The 20,598-nt window shown below is 41.5% G+C and overlaps 2 protein-coding genes across 5 annotated transcripts in view; one reads left to right on the forward strand and one right to left on the reverse strand.

Moving 5' to 3' along the window:
* Window positions 1-924: 924 nt before the first annotated feature.
* EPM2AIP1 (EPM2A interacting protein 1) lies at window positions 925-7,853 on the reverse strand. Of its 2 annotated transcripts, none has more exons than XM_006220347.4 (2): window positions 5,443-7,853; window positions 925-1,925 (listed from the first exon to the last, which is right to left on the reverse strand). In XM_006220347.4, the coding sequence occupies exon 1, from the start codon at window positions 7,733-7,735 to the stop codon at window positions 5,909-5,911; it is 1,827 nt and encodes a 608-aa protein (XP_006220409.2). In that variant the 5' UTR covers window positions 7,736-7,853; the 3' UTR covers window positions 925-1,925; window positions 5,443-5,908. The 2 variants fall into 2 exon arrangements, with proteins under 2 accessions (XP_006220409.2, XP_031542729.1); XM_031686869.2 differs by having other exon boundaries at window positions 5,141-7,853.
* A 43-nt stretch (window positions 7,854-7,896) lies between these two features.
* MLH1 (mutL homolog 1) overlaps window positions 7,897-20,598 on the forward strand; it is a 45,362-nt gene continuing 32,660 nt past the window's right edge. Inside the window, exons 1-8 of one of the 3 annotated variants that reach the window (XM_072940977.1) lie at window positions 7,897-8,161; window positions 10,165-10,255; window positions 12,342-12,440; window positions 15,006-15,079; window positions 16,753-16,825; window positions 17,893-17,984; window positions 19,412-19,454; window positions 19,593-19,681. In XM_072940977.1, the coding sequence (XP_072797078.1) occupies window positions 8,133-8,161; window positions 10,165-10,255; window positions 12,342-12,440; window positions 15,006-15,079; window positions 16,753-16,825; window positions 17,893-17,984; window positions 19,412-19,454; window positions 19,593-19,681 (590 nt within the window). In that variant the 5' untranslated portion in view covers window positions 7,897-8,132. Of the gene's footprint in view, window positions 8,341-10,164; window positions 10,256-12,341; window positions 12,441-15,005; window positions 15,080-16,752; window positions 16,826-17,892; window positions 17,985-19,411; window positions 19,455-19,592; window positions 19,682-20,598 lie in introns of those variants that run through there. The other 2 variants (XM_006200634.3, XM_072940978.1) reach the window with 2 other exon arrangements.

A 20,598-nucleotide genomic window follows, 5' to 3' on the forward strand; every position in this document is an offset into this window, starting at 1 on the left:
GTTGCTGTGTGAATAATTATGAAGGAAGTATGGAAGCAGGGGGTATACCAGAGAGTACCAAGAGAAATGGGTGCATATGTTCACTGACAGATACTGAAATGTTTACTGCCACTTTATTTGTAATAACCACAAATTGGAAACAACCAAAATTTCCATCAACAGGAGAATGGATTATTAAGTTGTGGTATAAATCATACAACAGAATACTACACAGAAGTAAAAAATGAACTGCTGCTACAGGCAACAACACGGATAACCCACAGACACAAAGTGAACAGAAGAGTACATATAATTACTACATTTACACGAATCTTTAGAACAGACAGAAGTAATCCACGGTGATAAAGGTCAGAATAATGGTTATGTGTGTGGGAGGGGGGCATAGGGCACCTACTGGGGGTTAGAAATGTTCCGTCTTGACCTGGGTGATGGGTTCAAGGGTGTATATAAAAATCCACTAAGGTGTACACTTAATATCTACCTTTTACTGAATGTAAGTTTCACCTCAATAAAAAAGAAAAAATATTTTGAGAGATATTCTATAGAGACATACAGCTGTGTTTTAAATGGTTGTAATTGTCTTCAAAGTATTTCTGGGTCTCCTCCAATCCAAGGAAGGATTACTTGTTCCTCCATGAACTTTGGTGTGGACGTGTGGTTTGCTTCGGCCAATTAAAGTGCTTTAAGGACCTGTAAGTGATTTGTGATACTTTTTTCATTTACCAAAATGAGCAGCCATATCTTGGATGATACCTCTTGGTCAGCCTAAGTCTCAGAATCAGGACAACTTAGAGCAGAGAGCATCTTCCATAAAGGTCACACATCAAATATTTTAGACTTTGTAGGCCAGAGACTCTCTTCACAACAACTCTGCCCCTGTAGAACAAAAGCAGCCAAAAACAATACAGAAACAAACGGGCAAGGCCATCTTCCAATAAAACTTTATTTACAGAAACAGGCAGCAGGACAGACTTTGTCCCTAGGCCATAGTTCATCAACCCCAGACTAAGAGCAAAGGCCCTAGCCAAGCTGCATGACAAAGGTTGTGTGAGACACTGAGATTTTGGTGGTTCTTACTGCATGGCAACCAAGTCCATTCTGATACAGAAATTGCTTCTGTTTTCAAAAAAACCTAGCGTACTGAACATTCACTTAGTTGGCAGGCATTCAGGAAACTGCTACTGCAAGATGGAGGAAATAACTTATGCAGGGGCAATGCATGTTACAGAGTGGTCAGACTGTCCCTTGAGAAAATCTGGAAGGCAGAATATCTATCCTTTATCAGAGAAAAAGAAAAACAAGGAAAAAAAAATTTTTTTTGGTTACTGTCAGCCCCATTTGACAAAATACATAGGAAAGAGATGAACTCAGAAAAGAATTCATCAGTTTGCCAGCAGAAATACAAGGGAATAAAGAGAGTTCACAAACTCAAGTATTACTGGGTAGGAAGAAGCTGCTTCTCAACTAGAAAGAGATGAAAACAAGAAATCCTTTACTCCAAAGGTTGATTAAAACCCAGACTTGCAGCAAGGATCAAATCACTGGATGACTATCACACCTGTTGTTTAAGATCTCTGAACGAGTGAATGGGCCTCAGACTCAAAGTCCAACTAAGAGTGTTAACGCTGGTGACTTCCTTAAATTGGAAAAAATGGCTCTCCCACAAAGCCCGAAAGCCCAAGCTACCCTAGAAACTGAGTTCAGAGAGGCATGTGAACCAGAAAGCAAAGAGATACAGCAAATCTAGGAATTTACACATTGTCTAGGTGTTACTTTTGTTTTACCTTCCTTGTGGAGGTGATGGCATTCTGCAGGTAGGAAAGCAAGTGAACTGAGTATCTAGTGACCAGAAGGGCTGAGTCATTCGTCTAATAATATTTTGTTAAATTTACTTACTTTAAAATCCCAGAAGAGCCAGAAATCATCTGTAAAGGAAAATAGCAAGTAAATAGTACGCCATTTTCTCCTAGGGTTGATGCTTACTAAAGCCAAACAGAAATTAACTCTTACGTAGCATTATCTTTTTCTGAACCTGAATGCCAAGTTTTTCGATTACTGAAGTACTGTTTTAGTCAACTAAATAGCTAGCTGTCCAATCTTTCTCATCCAGGTTCCTTTGCCAGATTTTTTTTTTTAATTAAGACTTCTACATCAAGTAACTAAAGACAATATAACATCACGGATTTATGTTGCGTATACCCGACTTTACGACTTACGTTTATTAGGGCAAATTGCAAGCTAGCCACATGCCAAACACTGAGCTAAATTCTACGAATACAATTCCATAGCCACAAAGAACTTAGTTTCATTTCTTAATTTGTAATATGTGGGTAACAATTACCCAGCAAGCAGTTTACAGCAGGACCACTGTGAAGGTCAAATGAGACTATGAGAGGGCTTCAAAGATCGTAAAACGCTGCACTAGTATTTATTCATCCAAACATTTACTGAAATGTCAGGCATTGTGCTAAGCACTAGATAGAGCAGTGAGCAAGGCATATTGTCCCTGCCCTTATAAAGCTTATAGTCTAGCAGTGATCAGTAAGAAGGAACAATAAAGTGTGCCCAGTCTATAGCTGAGGAAGAAGAGGCTATTTAGGGAGTGCACAGTAGGGGCACCTAGTTAGAGGGTGTGCATCAAGGCATATAAACTGAAACCTGAAAGATGAACAGAAATTGTACGTTAATCTAAGAGCAATGGTGAAAGCAGGGGAGTGATCCGATCAGATACATCTTTTGCAACAACCTGGCTGCAGTGTGGAAAGGGATCAAAACCAGAGAAAGGGAGACTAACGAGGAGGCTTGAAGTAGGCTGATGGCCTGAATTAGGATAGAAGTACTGGAGAATTGAGAAAAATTTAGGCAGTAGACTTAACAGAAAGGTTTTTGTGAGTGGATGTCATGGATGAAGAGAGAAAAGCTATGGATAACTCGGTTTGGCGCTTGGGCCAGGGCCACTGAACGGCTGGTAGTGGTGGTGCCATTTACTGAAAGCGGGATCATGAAACCAGGAACAGGTTTGGGGACAAGATCAATGCCACAGAGCGGTGCCTATGAGACAGCAAAGCGGACTTAAGTTAGCAGTGAGATATACAAATTAGGAAAGGTCTAGAAAGGAGGTATGAATTTGGGAGTCATTTTCATAGAGCTGGCAACTGAAGCTGTGAAAGGAAATGAGATTGGCTAAGGAGATGACATAGAATAAGAGCTTAAAACAAAACATAAAAATCCCAAGGATACAGATATTTAAGAGAAAGAGATGCCCGCAAAGAAGACCAAGAAAACATACTTGGAGATGGGATCTCCCTGAAGCCAAACTAAATAAGTACTTCAAGGAGGGTGGCCAGTGGTGTCAGAGAGGGTAGGAATATTGACAAGGACTTAGTGAGCTTGGTAGAGCAGTCTGAGTGGCAATACAGGAGAGTGGGGATACAGACAAATCTTTTAAGAAAACTACTAGGAATGGGAGATATAGGGACATACGAGTTTTCAAAAAATAGTACTTATTTTAAATGTATTCACTGATACAATAGGACGAGTAACAACTACTTTACAAAAAGAAGTTTTTTAAGACTGCCATGCAGTTACAGAATTACTTAGTACAGAAAACAGTAAAATACACACTTTTTTCTCCTTTTTTTTTTTTAAAACAACAAGACTAGTTTATAGCAAATTCTCTATTGTCCAAGATGAATTTTAAATCCTTGGCTTACATCTGTCCCACATTCAGCAACTAGTGTCTATATGGTGCCAACTAATTTTATTACTACCTTAAGCAAAATATATAGTAGAACTTCACAAAATGTACAAGGCCTCAGTATTTGAGGACCTGGGGTCAGAAAGCAGAAACAGCTTTCAGTCATTCTTTCAATAAAGCACTTGCCACGGAACAATACTCCAAACTCTTGGGAAATCACCGGTAGATTTTCTGTTGCTGTTTGGCTATTTTTTCACTATGGTCTTTCCAGATATTTAAGCTTACTCCCTTTAACCAAAATCTCAACTTGACCATTCTTGTTAAAGATTTTATTTATACAGAATACTTGCTTTTCTGCCTTAAACTAATTATGCAAAATAGAACAGAGCCCTTTCATCTGATTCAATACCGACTGCTGACTTACACATGCTATTGTGAGCTACCAGAACCTATCACGGCCTTTACTGCATTCTACCAGCCAAACTTGGAATGCTAGAATTAAGTCTCCCCATCAAGTACCGTCAGTTTTGCCCAACTTGCCCATCCAGTTTTGCTTCTACCAGTAATTTGCCCTGTCCCTCGAAATAAGATGATCCACACTAAGGATCTACCGGCACTTTGGGAGGGGTAATTCACTGTGCCATGATGTCCTCTGCACTGCTGGGGAGAGGGCAGGTCCTTCACACTTACAGAACCCCCAAATAAATGTGACAACCGAAAGAGTCCCCTTTATGTTCCCTGATGTCCTCTGGAAGGAGGAGATACTGCCTCTGGCTGAGAACCACTGGCACAATTTTGTTTCTTGGGCTCTTATGGCATATATTTTGATTGCTCAGGTTTTAGTTCCTTCTAAATTCTTGCTTGTATCCTGGTTACTTGAATTTGCTGAATTAGTGAGCATAGAAACGTGTCACAGTAGTTAAGACAGGACTTGAGCGCTAGTTTTCAAACTGTACTTGAGAGGATCTCTAAGCTGGGTCCTGCTTTTAAATCATTTCACGTATTTGTCTTGACTAAGATTTCCTTTTCATGGTTAACATAAGCTTGAAAATTACTGCTTTAGCACAAAGATGTCTCACTAGAAATATGGAAGTGCTACAACCTGTGAATAAAGCAGCTTCTCAAGAGTTAAACACTTCCATGTGCGCACTGTCTTAAATACACAATTTGCGGGACAGTTTCAAATTCTATAATGGATCTGTTTTCAGTGGCAAACAAAATTTGGTACCATATGACTTTAAAATGAAGGCTTTCCTTTAAGCAGGATTTCTTTATACAGCTCTAACACCCATGCAGATAGGACAAACAAGGTAAAATACCTCATACCTCCTGATCCTGGAAGGTAAACATCTTTTTTTCCTCATCCTTTCTGACAGGACCAAACTTCTGTCTAAAGTAGAAACAAGAACTACTAGTGGGCAACCCCTAAGGGTCTATACTTACCGTAGTCCTTTGGTAGGCAAGCTGATAAAACAGCACCCAACTGTGAAAAATTCAGGGGAAACCTCCAATAATTGGTTAGGCTGATCTCCAAACTGCAGGAAGCCTCCTTAACCAGCAATTTAAAAATAATTCTTGCTCCTCTGACTAAAATGTTATTTGATTATTTTCTCTATTAGTAATGTCGTTATCACTAGGGCAGGTGAGGGGGAAGTGAGAGGGAGGAAATACGTCAATATTTACTTCAGACTCAGAAATATGTCTAAAAAAATAGTCTCAAACACTTTGATAGTTAGACAAAGTACCTCCACTGTATGAAAGGTCTTCCTTTTCAGAAACTTCTGCGCTTGCTAATGAGTTTCTGCAGGCTGGCTTGAACATACATTTAAGGACTGGATCATTTCAGACTATATGCATCAGAATTTTAACACTGTTAAAACAAGAGCAAAAATTTCTTCGGAACATCTTAAAAGCAGACTTCTAATTCAACTCACATTACTAGTAGTACACTTCTTTGAAAACAATTATATCATAAAAGCAAAGGATAATGACTTTGCCATTGAATTAAGTTTTTTAAAAAGTGTCTGCATGTTTCAGTCCCATGCTGCCTCTTGAGACGAAAAAAAATTTGTCTGAAGAATTTGACTTGTGATCAATTTGGATGAATAAATGTGGTGCTTTCTCACAATCCAAATTAATGAACATGAAAATCAAACTCTTGCTTTTAGAACTGGATTTCTGTTGAGTGTTTCAATGTTGTACTACAAAAGTTCATGGATTTGGTTCATTTCTTCCTCTCACAAGATCATCCCAACGCGGTTCTATTTCAGTGGTGGCAATTCTAAACAGGGCGTGAAGTTGTTCGTCTGTCAATGGCTGGCTCAAAGTGTGCTGGTTTCGAGTTAAATACGAAAAAGCCTTTTCACAGATTTCGCTACTATCAAACAAGGATGCCACCTTACAGGCAACCCCTTTGATAATTGGGTAAGATTCAGCAGACAATCCAGCATAGAACTGCCCCAAGTCTTTGGTTCTGTATTCGTTCCAAAGGTTAGTATTCGCCTGAAGTTTCGTTAGCTCCACCTTTACTGAAATAGGTGCATACTCAGTTTTAAAGCTAAATGGATTTGCAAAAAGCTCTAAGTCCTTTTTAATGAACTTGAGGTCTTTGAAATGTCTCTCAAACTCTTTTTGGAGGCGACAGATCACCACCTGATACCTACTAGGTTCAAATATTTTTTCATCTTCTTTAAGATGCTCTTTAAGCTCATCAGTAACTTCTCTCAAGGCGGCAAAGTGTGTTAGATTGTTTTCCTCAATATGCCTCTGAAGTAAATTCAGCTTAACTTCAAAGGTACAAATATGGTCAAAGGCAGCAGCAGCAAAGACCTTACTAACTCTCAACAGTACACTGAGTTCTCGAAGGTGGTCCATAATATCCACCAAGAAGCCAAAATCACAAAGCCACTGCTTGTCTGTGAAGTGGATCGTGGTCGCCCCTATTGAAACCAAGAATGTTTTTATCTCTTTTCTTAAGGAAAATATTAGTTTTAAAGTTTTCCCTCTTCTAAGCCAATTGTTCAGGCAGCGTCCATTAACCCTTTCACCGTGCTCTGATTCAGACTCGGTTAGTAAAGCCTGAAATTCCGGTCGCCTAACGCCTCTGGTCTTAATCAAAACTATCCATTCAGATACGGCATTTATGACCTGATTAACATCCAAATCGTAGGAGCTCAACAGTTCCAAGTGAAGAAATCCTGAATAATGGATAACATTCCAACAGTTGGGGCTCACAGCCTTTTCTCTCATGTATGACACCAGTCCTGAGTTCTCACCAATCATCCTCAGAGTGTGAGTCGTGGTCAGTCCAACCATCCGCTGCAAGCTAAGCCCTGCCGTCTGCAGGGCCTCAAGGATTGCCGCCATGAGGGCACCAACACTGAAATAATGAGTCAGGTTGATTATGGTCAGAAGCTCTTCCTGCACCACCAAATCGTGGCCCACGCCGCGGACAAAGACCAGGAGGTAGTTCTCATAGGCCACAAAAGCCTGGTCGTCCAAGGCAAGGGAAAAGGCTTTAAAGTCTTTAGCCCGGTTAAAAAGCTGACTGCGTAGATTCTCGTGAATGTCCAGGACCCTTTGCCGCGTGATCTCCGGGGATAAATCAACGCCATTCAGAACGCTTACGTGATCTGGCAGTACGTCTCTCAGCATCACCTCCATGCACCGGTACACAAAGTCCCCCTCACCCCAGCCGCTACCCTTCAAGGCCAGGAGGCGGGCGACCACGAGGCCTGCACGAGCAGCTCTCTCCTCGGGAGTGAGCGGGGCGGCCTCGGGCAAGTCGCCCCGACGCAGACGCTCCACCAGGGCTTCGCGCTCGCCCTCCGACACATACCGCTCGTAGTAGCCGTGCTCGGCCTCGTAGTGCTGCCTGACGTCGGGTTCGCTGGCAGCGACGACAACGCGGCGACAGACCAGGCACAGGGCGCCTTCACCCTCCGGAGGCTCCACCACCAGGTATCGCTGGGTCCACTCGGACCGGAACCCTCGAGACTCGTCGACTTCCATTTTGCTCCTCTTGGGCGTCATCCACATTTTACGAGGGGCCGCAGGAGCTGGGCCGACCTCGGCGAGGCCGTGAGGAGAGGGGAGGAGCAGGAGCGAGCCGCAAGCGCCTCCTCCGCTCTGCGCCAGATCACCTCAGCGCGGCACACCAACCTCCAGCTCCTGTGCCTCGGTCCCTATTGGCTGGAGATTTCGTTTTCCTCAGGCATGAGCCAATAGGAAGAGAGGACAGAGCTTTCTAGCGCGCAGACGCACATCCTTCCAGCTACTTGGTGGACCGAAGCCGCGTTAGGGAGGGACAAAGAGACCCGGAACCTACGGACTTTAGAAACTTGACTGGCATTCAAGCTGCCCAGTCAGTAGCAAGCCCTGGTTCGGCAGTGGCTCTCCCTCTGGAGGGTGGGTTAAAACCGAGTCAGCTGCGTTGATGGAGGGACGTAGGCAGGAAGCCCTAAGGTGATTGGCTGAGGGCACTTCCGGCGGTCATCTCGCGGTAACCTGGGCTCCACTGGCGCCAAAATGTCGCTTGTAGCGGGAGTTATCCGGCGGCTGGACGAGACAGTGGTGAATCGAATCGCGGCAGGGGAAGTTATCCAGCGGCCGGCTAATGCCATCAAGGAAATGATTGAGAACTGGTACGAAAGGAGTCGCGCTGGGCTTCCTTAGAGGCCAGGATTTAACGGGCCGCTGCTCTGCAGGGTGCGGACACGCCTCCCTGCCCTGAGCGGAGGCGTGTACGGCGCATACTCACGGCAGCGGAGGCCGGGGGTCCTCTCTTCTCTCTTCTCGGGTTCCGTGTTCTCGATTGCCCTCGCGAGATTTTAGGGTTGTTGGCGCAAATAGAGGGCTGCACATTGTTGTTTTAACGATGCAGTTAGGAGAGATACTTTCAAAATTATACATACAGAAGGTGCATATTTTTAAATGTGTAAACATTTTATGTATTTAAAAAGGGAAACAACTCCCCTCATCATTCACAGGGGACTGACTGTGTGTTATTAGTTGCTTGCTTATTCCAGAAGTCATCCATATACATTCAAAATATACATACACATTCAAAATATACATACACATTTTGAGTTTTTTCCTAAGTGAATTGTCAGCATTTTAGGACAAGACGATGGACTTGTGATTCAGCTTGCGATCTTGATTGCCAAGTTAGTGACCTCATTTCGTGTTTTCCTGCCCTTTACTTTTTGTGGGGACACTTAGAAGATACCTGATTTTTATGAGGGTATTTCGTGAATTCTGAAGTTTAGAATTGTCCCACAAACATTGTGGAGGAACGAGGTGAAAAACGTGGAAAGAAAGATGGCTGTAAACTGTAAACTTCAAAAAGGACAGATTCTCATAATGTGCCTAAACATTGTCAGATCCTTTGTAGTAAAATCCATTGATGCTAATAAAATCTATAAGTTAAAAGAAAAAAAAATGCCCCAGCGAAGAATGGTAGATTTGACAGTGGTTCAGAAAGGACCACTGAAAGGAAGAAAGAGAATTAGAAGGAAGCCAAAGAACCTGGGAGTGATTTCTCCTTTTGACTTGATATACATAGTTCGCAAAGGCTGGCTTTTGTTTCTGCAATGTTAGAATTAACTGACAGAACAATTTGGGTCTATTATTGTACTGTGCCGAAATACTGTACAACAGAACTACACACATTAGCTCAGTGGCTTATAACTCTAGGCAGAGATTTTGTATGGGGTCCAGTTACGCTTTTTTTAATATGGAAGTCAAGATAACTAAGGACAACTTCAATTCAGGGGCTCTGGAGACAGGTATTTAATATTTCAGTAACATAACCTTACTTCTGTATAAAGGATTTTCTGTGTAAGGAGGAGTTAACTTCTCTTTCTCACAGAGCCCCAGGCTGGATTTATTTTCTCGAGCTCTATAGGTGCCCTGTGCTCCTGGGTTACTCTTTGAAGGTATAAAAGGTGTATTTGGCTTCTTAAAGCACTTTCTGCCAGTTTTTCTTTCCCCCAACATAAATACATTTGCTTAAAGAGAATAGTAGAAAAAAATGTAGAATTTTAAAATAACATTCTATAAGGGTCATTTAGGAACCTGAGGCTGAATAAAGTTTGAGTAACAGATGGTAGGATTAGTTGAGAAGCAGATAAGAAAGAAGCATGTGCTAAAAGGTCCCACTACTAACTTCCCTTCCTTTCTTTCCTAGAGAAACCAACATGGTGCTGAATGTCTTATTGGAAATGATGGTTGCCCCCTCTGGCCCTCTCTTCCTTCTCCTCCTGTCACAACACGTCAACTGATAACAATGTAGTCACAGAGCCTGTAAAAGAAAGGAAAAACACATTAAATTTATCTGGAATTTGTTCTTATCTCTTGGCTTATATTAAAATCTGTGCATTAGAAGGGGAGGAGGGTAAGAAAAATAAAATATGTGCATTAGAGTAGTTGTAGACTACTAAATTATTAATTTTTGTTTGATCTGCCAGTTTAGATGCAAAATCCACAAATATTCAAGTGGTTGTTAAAGAGGGAGGCCTGAAGTTGATTCAGATCCAAGACAATGGCACTGGGATCAGGGTAAGTAAAACCTCAGAGGAGAAGGATGTTTGTGTGCTTCGTGTGCTGCATCTGCAGGAAGTGGCAGCACTTTTTCTTGTTCTGGAAACTTTGGGCTTCTGTGCATGGAATTGTTTGAAAAATTCAGCACCAACAATAAATCTCCTGGGTGCCTATTCCATGCTAGGCACTGTTCAAGGGGATAAGGAGGTCACAGAGCAAGTTATGAGGCTGTTTAAAGGATGAGTGTTCTGGGCAGAGAGAACAATACCTGTAAAGGCCACAAAATGGAAGCTTGTTTGATATGTTTAAGAACAGCAAGGAGGGAATGTGTCTAGAACAGGGTGGAAGAGTGGAAGAGGAACAGGAGTTGAGGTCTGAAGGATAAGCAGGCTGATCATGTAGGGCCTTATGGGACATTGTAAAATCTTTGGCTTTTTCTTTGGATAAGATGGGATACTATTAGAGTGTTTTGAGCAAAGAAGTGACATGGTTTGGCAAGTTTTGTAAGAACTCTTTTGTCTACGGTGTGGAAAATAGACTAGCAGGACAGGACAGAAGCAACGAGGAGGCTCTTGAAGCGATTCAGCAGAGGAGTGAGGGTGCCTTGGACCAGTGTGGTCACAGTAGAGATGTAAGAAGCAGTGAGATTCTGGGTTGATTGTGAAGAACCAAGTTCTCAGAATTTGCTGGCGCAGGGTGTGAGAGAAAGAGGAATCAAGAATGATTTCAAGGTTTTCGCTGTGCAAATAGAAAAAAAAGAGTTGCCATTTGCTGATGGGAAAGGCTATGGAACAGACAAGTTTGGGAGAAGATGGGAAATTCATTTTGGGGTATGTTAAACTTAAGATGCTTGTTAGATGGATACAGATGTGAGTACAGGGTAGAGGTTTGGGATGATGACAGAAATTTGGTGTATTGCATTTTAATAGTGTTAAAAGCCATGAAGTCACATGAAGAGATGCTCAACATGACAAGTCATTGGGGAAATATGAATAAAAACCACGGTGAGACATCACTTGATATCCATTAGGATGGCTGTTATAATTAATTAATTAATTAATTAATAAAAACAAATATTGGCAAGGATGTTGAGAAATTGGAACCCTGTATGTTGCTGGTGGGAATATAAAATAGTGCAGCCACTGTGGAAAATGGTATACTGATTCCTCACAAAATTAAGCAATTCCTGTATGATTGCAATTCCACTTCTGGATACACACCCAAAAGAGTTGGAAGCCGGGTGTTGAAGAGATTTGTACACCCACGTTCATAGCAACATATTCATAATAGCCAAGAGGTGAAAGCAACCCAAGTATCAACAGATGAACGGATAAACAAAATGTGCTGGATACATACAGTGGAATGTTAGCGTTACAAAGGAGTGAAATTCTGACCCATGCTACCACATGGACAAACCTTGAAGACATTACACTAAGTGAAATTAGCCCATCACAAAAGAGTACTGTATGATGCCACTTATATGAAGCACCTAGGGTAGTTAAATTCGTAGAATGAGAGAGTAGAATGGTGGTTGCCATGGGCTTAGGGAGGGGAAAAATGGAGAGCTTTTGTTTAACTGGTACATTTTCAGTTTGGGGATGAAAGAGTTCTGGACATGGATGTTGGTGGTTGCACGACAGTGTGGATATACTTCATGCCACAGAGCTGTACACTTAAAGATGGTTAAGGTGGTAAATTTGGCTACATGTATTTTACTACAATTCAACATATCTATAAAATGTATCTATAGATTTTTAATAAAGAAGTTTTCTAATACAGTAATAATTTTTGTAAACTCTCTGAGACTGGATGAGATCATCAAGAGAGTGGGTATAAGCAGAGCAGAGGTCCGGGGACAGAGATGTGGGTCATCCACTGTCAGGGGAGATGAGAGAAGCAGCAAACGAGACTGAGGAACCAGGCGAGCGAGAAGGACGAGGGGAGGAGGACGGGGCGCCAGGGCCACATGGGCTTCTGGATCCTGCTGATCTAGAACTCTTCCCCTAAAAGGGTTTTCTTCCTGGATTCAATCAAGAAAAGGGTAATTCAGAAATATTTGGGAAAATTATGAAAACATAATTACTCATTTTTCTGTACTTTTTAGAAAGAAGATCTGGATATTGTATGTGAGAGGTTCACCACAAGTAAACTGCAGTCCTTTGAGGATTTAGCTCACATCTCTACCTATGGCTTTCGGGGCGAGGTAAGCTGAGGATTAAAGAGACTTGGAAAACATCCTCCTGTGATGGTGGTTCTGCCATTTGTCAGCTTGTTTCTCAGCAGGTCAACCAGACATGATACTTTTTAATTGGTAAATACAAGCAAATGAGAACGGACTTAAATTCAGTGTGCCAAAACTGAGAATTGTTCATAAATACTTTATACACCATAAACTAGATACAGAGACACCCCCCCCCACATCTCTTGATGGAGAAAGGCAGCACCACCTACCAAGTTTTCTTGTCCAAAACTCAGATGTGAATCTGATCAATACTTAGATCTAAGTACCAGTACAGAGAAGATACAGGGGACAAGGGAGCATGGTAAATGGTCCTGAGACTGGGAAACCACATGAGAAAAGACTTGTTTCCTTCAACAGGTAAACTGCAGAAGAAAAACATAGAGAAGGGAGCAAGAACCTGTGGCTTAAAAAGAATTTAAGAGACATATTAACCAGCTCCAATGTACGGCTCTTACTCGGATCCTGATTTGTGCCAACTGTAACATTTTTTGAGACAGATATTTGAACACAGATTGGTTATCTGATGGTATTAAGGAGAAATTATTATCTCGGTATAAAAATAGCATCAATTTTGTTGTTGTTGTTGTTTTGAAACAGAGGTACTGGGGATTGAACCCAGGACCTCATGCATGCTAAGTATGCGCTCTACCACTGAGCTATACCCACCCCTCTCATGGTTTGCTTTTTTTCTTTCTTTCTTTCTTTCTTTCTTTCTTTCTTTCTTTCTTTCTTTCTTTCTTTCTTTCTTTCAGTCCTTATGTTTTAAGTTGTATTCTGAAATATCTGTGAATGAAATTATGTGACGTATCATAGGAATATCTGATACAGAAAATGGATAAAAATATTTTTAAGATCAAAATAGGATCTTATATTTTTATGACAATACCCTATGGATATATTTTCATTCACTATGTATAGGCCTGCATAAATTTATAATGGCTGCATACTGTTCTGTTATATGTGTGTACTGTAGTCTATTTAAATGGTTTCCTGGTTAAGTATTTATTCTCCTTGACTTTTTTTAACTGCTTAATACTCTGATGAATACTCATGTATGTGTGTGTGTTTTGTTCAGTTATTTCCTTGGATAAAATTATAGAAATAATATTCATGAGTAAACACATGCATACTTTTAAAGCAGTTTATAGTTTCCTATAAACTGTCCCCCAGAATGACCACAACCTTAACGGTTTAAAACAACACAAATTTGTTATTACAGTTCTGGACATCAGAGGACATGGGTGTCACTGGGTCTCAGTGTACTAAAATCCACATGTGTTGGCAGGGCTGTATTCCTTTCCAGAAGCTCTGGGGAACCAGAGAAACTGGAGTAGTTATTAGTAGGGGAATGAGAGTGAAGCTGGAGGAGGGCAATGGAGCCAGTTACTTTTCATTTTAGGCCTTTCTGTAGTTTTTGAATTTTTTATCATATTTTACTTTCATTCAACTTTTTTTTTAATTAAAAGGCAGCTGTGGCCCACTTACTGCAATTTAGATCAAACCTGGTTGGCCTCAAGCACCCTATGGCTCAGAGTGAGCCCCAGTTTGGTCCAGGTATGGGTAACATCAGACAGTATAACCTGAGGCTCCCCGGCTTTAAGTGTTTCCCCGGTCCGCCCTAGCAAAGCAGTGCCGTTCTGACTTTGCAACTTCTGAGTCAGTTCCTAAGCCGGTGACCTCCTGGAGCCTTAGTCCAGTTGTAGGGTATCTTTGGGGTTGTAATTAGACCGTGATTAAACAGGGAAGATTGATTGAGGGAATGCTGTGTGCCGTCCATGGTTCTCAGCACTTTGTATGTATTAACACGTTCACTCTTGACAGCTCTGCAAAGTAGCTTCTATTATTAGCACCCTGTTTTACATATGAGGAAACTGACACTGAGAGTTTAAGAAACGTGACCAGAGCACACAGTTAGTAACCCCCTTCCCCATCACAGTGCCTGGGTTTCATTTTTATATGCTATGGTGTCCTTGTGAAAGAAGATGCAGATTCCAGAGGGCTAGCAAACCAATCCTGATGTTAAGGGGAAAAGAGGTCATTTTTGTTTGTTTGTTTTCTTTTGTTTTGTCTTAATTGCATAATTTAAAATTTATGTTTCTAAATATATAATTGGTTACAGAAAATAGTTTTGAATAACACCATACAACCTTGTCTGTTTGGGGTGACTCCATTATCCATTTCTGAAGGCAAGCTTTGAAAATTGTTAGAAGACAAATTACTGAGAATATTAAATATGGCTGTAACTCTTCACCTGAGCACAGTTGCTGTTAAGGTTAACATTAATGCTCGGGTGTCTTTCCTTTTGGACTTTTATGTATATATAAATTTCTCTTGTTCTAATTATGCTACAGATTCAATTTGATATCCTCCTTTTTTTTTTTAATGTCATCAAAGTGAGTGAGCAAAGTGAGTGTCATTTGTTAATACAAAACAGAAGCAGCAATTTAGATAACTTCTCCCTTATGATGTGACAGTGGTGACCCAGTGATGGGTTTTTCCTTCCCTCCGTGTTCTTTTCTTCCATAGGCTTTGGCCAGCATAAGCCATGTGGCTCACGTCACCATTACAACCAAAACAACTGATGGGAAGTGCGCATACAGGTACAGTGCTGTCTTCTGCTCTGCGTATGTATTCATCATGAAATGTGCTTTTGCCTGCGTCTCAAAGTAATCCTATCTAAACACCAGGGTTGTCTCTTTTGGCTGAGATCTTAGGTAAAACTTTTCTCCTCCCTTTGCATTAGTTGATAATCCACGGGAACGATTATAGGTAATAATCTTACTTCATGGACTCCTAAAAGGTAATGGATTACAAGTGCCAGCAAGATTCCTGTATGTTTGTTTTTTTAATTGTGCTTTTCTGTTCTTTTTCTTCTTCTTTTTTTAATTCTTATTTTTTATTGAAGTGTAGTCAATTTACAGTGTTAGTTTCAGGTATACAGCAAAGCGATTATTAAGGTATACATATATATACATATATATGTATGTATATTTTCAGATTCTTTTCCATTATGTGTTATTACAAGAAATTGAATATAGTTCCCTGTGCTATACAGAAGGTCCTTTTTGTTTATCTATGATATATATATATATATATATATATATATATAGTAATCACACCTCGGTTTTTATAAGCTCTGGCCATTAACTAGTGGAAGACAAGGATTCATGCCAAAAAAGAGAATTTATTTTATCATACAGATTGTTAGTTAATATAGAAAATGACTTCAGCAAACGGCAGTTCTGCCTTTTTCTCAGTCTTTAACAGACAAACATGTGAAGTTTTGGAAGGTGGAGCATTTCAGAGTGTATAGCACTGATGCTGGTGGGGGTTGAGTTGGTGCAAATTATAGTAGCCCTCAGATTGATTTGATTGATCCCTTCTCACAAACTGGGGAGACCCTTGTTGGTGAATGTCTTCCTACATAGCCTGGGACACAAGTTCCATTTCTTCTGGGGCGTTATGTCCCTCTAGTGGCTCCCCTTCCATGGTAGGATGGAATCTAGAGTCATCACCGTGGCAACCAGTACCTTCCTGATGTGCTCACCTTTCCAGCTTCTCCCCTCCACACATCCTTATCTGCCACATAGTCTAAAGCTTCTATGCTTTTGTTTATGTTTTTCCCTTCCTGGATGGTTTTCTCTGCTCTCTCCACCTGAAACTGGTCCACTCTAGAGCCCAGGTGAATTGTCATCTCTTCTGTGACAGTTTCCCCCACCCCTACCCCAGACTGGATGTTTTCCTTTTCCAGATCACTTAGCACGTTGTTCTGCACTTCAGGTGAATGTCTGTGCCCTCACTAAATCAAGAGTTTTCCTAGGCCTTTCTTTATTACCAGGGCTTCTGTAGGCCTTATTCATGGTAGCTCCTCAATAAATGATTGCAGCATTACTGAAAACATTTTACTGTCATCTTAGGCAATGGCAAAACTATTGTTCCTAGCTCAGAATTAAGGAACTAAAAAGCAATGTTTGCTAAAAGAACAGGGATTCCCCCCTCCTTTTGTATCCAATTAGAATAGTTGTGGAAGTGGCAAAATAAAGAGGAAAATGGTAATTAAGCCAATATGCAACATAGCTATATTTTAGTCTATCATTAATGTAATTTCAGTTTTTACCCTCTAGAGGAGGTACTGGGGATTGAACCTAGAACCTCGTGCATGCTAAGCGTGCACTCTACCACTTGAGCTATAGGAGAACTCCCCAGTTTTTACCCTTTAGATAAGTATTCTACCTCTATTAGGTATTAATCATCTCTTATATTTTCTGATTAGAGCACAATACTCAGATGGAAAGCTGAAAGCACCTCCCAAACCATGTGCAGGCAATCAAGGGACCCAGATTACGGTGAGAATGGTACACAGGATGGGAAATTATTGAAAAAGAGCTTTGTATGAATAGTGAAATAAAAACCAAAATTGTCTCTGAGTTCTCAAAGTATTAATAAAATGAATTTGTACTAGGTCATTGAAGTCCCAAGATACCACCCTGTAAGGAAGAGAAATGATTGTTGGCTTTTGTGGCATGGCAGGCTGCTCATCCCATCCTAATTTTTAAGAGACTGGGAGATTCTTCTACTGAGATGGCAGAAATCGGTGGCAGGGTAGCTGGCATTGAAAGAACCTTAAGCTTGTCTCCAGAAGACATCAGTCAGAGTTTGAGCCTTGATACTCAGTGGTTGTGTATCCAGAGGAAAGTTATTTAATGCCTCTTAATCTCACTTGCTCATCTGTCGGAGAATAATGGAGTGAAAAATACCTGTCCGCTCACTCAGAGGTTGTTGGAGTAACACGATTGTATCATTAGTCAGGAGAAGGTCTGTTGCGCTGCCTTATTTCTATGGTGCCATGTTTGGTCTCTTCCCATTCCAAGCACGCCACTGCCGTGTTAACGCATCCCACCCCTCTGCCCCAGCCTTGGCCAGAGCATGTCTCGTCAAAGGCTCTAACCCCTGGGCTTAATGGGCAGGCAGCGGGCAGAAATGAATGTGTACTTCACAGTGCATGTTAAGGGGAATATTGTACCAGGGTGACCACAGTGTGATTTCCAAGAAGATTTAAGAAATTTTATAATTACTCTTAGTGTGAAAACTATTTCTGAATACCATGTGGTATTAAAATTATTTGTGAGTTTATGTTTGCCCCACTAACTCTTGTGCTATCCTGGGCAGTACTGTGCTTTATTTGTCTTCGTATTCCCAGCACAAGGCAAAGAGCCTGATGTAGAGAGAGCCCCCAGTACCTCGCTGACAAGTCGGAGTGAAGTGGGAGGCAAGAAACTACCCTTTTATTTCTTTTGTTAAGGCTGCTTACAACTGTGTTGGTGATAAATATAGTTGGATTCTCTGCCTTAAGACCCAGCTTAATTTCTTTATACTTCTGTGGATTTACAAGAAAAATCAATCTTCTGTTCAGGTGGAGGACCTTTTTTACAACATATCCACGAGGAGGAAAGCTTTAAAAAATCCAAGTGAAGAGTATGGAAAAATTTTGGAAGTTGTTGGCAGGTACCTTCCAAAATCTGGGCATGGGTCTCTGAATCAGTCTCTCACCAAAGAAATGTGTTCCAGTGCTTAGAAACTGAGAATGGTTGCTGAGCTAGGTAAATAGCAATACTAGCCTACAAATTATTTCTGGTCAAGGTTTAGCCACCAATTCTAGCTTTTCCCCCATGTCCCCAGAAGAGAGCAGTTGGTCTCTGTATCAGTGAGGGTTCTTCTGTGGTGGGCAGCAGAAACTGAATGTAACGAACTTGAGTCGTAAAGAAATTTATTGAAAGGCTAAGAGCGACTCACCAAGTGGAAAGTGTGGACAGCTGCTCCTTGAGGAGAACCAGAAGCAGGGTGGCTTCAGGGGTTTGATGTAGTGACCCTGTCCCACCTGTTTCCATTGCTTTCCTGACTCTGCTCAAGAGTCTTTCCCAGGAGAGTACATCTCATTGGTGTGCGTGATAGTCCCCTCAGCACATACCCATGTCTCGAGAAGATTTCTCGATTGGCAGTCTGCATCTATCAAGTGGAATGGGGAGGAGGTAGTGTCCCGGAGGAGGACTTGGGGCTGTTAACAGGAGAAGGGACACAGGGCAGTTGAAAACAGCATTATGTCCAGGAGAGACTGTCTGCTAATACAGTGGCCCCAGCATGGCTCTCTGAGCCTGCATGTCCTTGAATTGTAGCAGAGCTGTATTAACTGTTTCTCAGTATTGCTAAAAAAATCTAAAATCTGTTAAACATTTGCCTCTAATAGAAAGGAACAGACTTATACATCAAGTTCTCTGCTTTTTTCCCCTGGAATTGTATAAATCAGTATCAGAATGTTAATTATCTCCTGGAAGTAGAGGAGTTCTAGTTGACCGTTTGGGTTCTAGGTGTGGTAAGTGAATTAATTGTTACTGAGTAAGTGCATCTCACTAGACACAATCCTTCAGTTCGTGGGGCCCACGAGGGAGAAGTAGTAAATGTGGCAAATGACAGCCAGCTGAGAAAAGGCTGGGACATACTGAACGAGACCTCTGGTGGAGGATGAAGCTGGTGTGGTAGGGGAGTTGGGGGGCTCTGAGAGAGAATAACAGTGCAGGGGGTGTTCAGGCTACGTTCTCAAGACGTTCTTGAGGCAACCCAGACCTTCTGAGTCTGTGAAAATAAAACTAGGCAAGGAGGAGATGGTGTTGAAATAACCCTGAGTCTAGCCAGCAACGTACAGGGGCAAAGTGGAACCCTGGCTTTGTTCAGTTCTGCCACATTTAGCATTGGTATCTCCATGCAGTCTCTGCTGGCCTATTTCCCTGTGGACAAATTATATTTGAAGATATTTTTGTTTGTTTATATCTTTGTTCAGACCACTTAATTCCACCAATTTGTGTAACTAAAAGGGGGCTCTGACACGTACTGTGCCTTGGCCAGTCGTTTTTACTGTCTTGTTTTTTCTTTGCCAGGTATGCAATACACAATTCAGGCATTAGTTTCTCAGTTAAAAAAGTAAGTTCTTGATTTACAGGGGATGGGGATGTGTTACAAGAGCAAAAGGACTTTTGTTCGTTGGCCGGGGAGGCAAGGTTGTGGTGTCTCAGTCAGCATGGTGAGACAGTAAACTGGATCTCCTGTTGTGTTCATCAGCAAGGTGAGACGGCGACTGACGTCAGAACACTGCCCGGTGCCACGACCGTGGACAACATCCGCTCCATCTTTGGCAATGCTGTTAGCCGGTATGTTGATAACTTTTTAAACTCCTCTGCATTTCATCCCATTATTTAGGGATCTGTCCAGATAACCTCTGCCTTAAGAGTTTGCTTTAACTGAACATGCAGGCTTGTGAGCATGCTTCAGATTACTTCGGGTATCAGTGCTTCTTGGGTGCACATCATCTCCTTGATACTCTGGCTATAAATCAGTGCATTCTCTCTAGGTCTCTGTCTTCAGAATATTTGTAGTGTAGAGGAGTGCTCCCTCTTTTTCTTGTATTTTCATTATCATCACTTTAGGGTTGCATGCATTATCATTTGGTAGTTAGTAATTGCCTCCCATTTTTCAGGCTTTGTGCCAGAAGTTAAGGATACAAAGACAAAGAAAATATTTCTGCCCTTAAAGACCTTCCTGTCTGGTGGTGAGCAGATTAGTGTTACCAAATCCTCGTTGTCAAGGAAAACCCTAAGTGGGAAGATTGCTTGCGTTACAGCTTCCTCGATACTCCCCTCTGCAGGGGAAAATGCAGACTCCATCCCAGATCTGTAGTTTAATCTCAGGACTTTGCAAGACCCAGAGTGCCTGTGTCATAATCTGAGGGGAAGAATACTAAGGGCCTTCTGTGTGCCAGGCATGCCCTGCATGCTGGGGTACACAGATGAATGACACGGCTCCTGACTTCACTTTTTCTAATAACCCATAGGCAGGAGCAGTAGTCCCAGAATCCAGTTTTCTATTTGGAAGGACAGATTACTCTTTGAACAAGACCAGGTTCCTAACTAGGGAACAGTTAGTTTGCTTTCAGTTACCCTTTTCTTATTAATTAAGTGTTAAGAAATTGTGGTTTTTTTTTTTTCAGTTGTGCTCTCAGAATGAAGAGAAAGCTCTATTGTACAGTGATACTTTTAAGGGCCTCTTGACCAAATTTTAAGACTCAGAA

Source organism: Vicugna pacos, chromosome 17 (genome assembly GCF_048564905.1).
Source record: "Vicugna pacos chromosome 17, VicPac4, whole genome shotgun sequence".
In the NCBI taxonomy this organism is placed as follows: Eukaryota; Metazoa; Chordata; class Mammalia; order Artiodactyla; family Camelidae; genus Vicugna; species Vicugna pacos.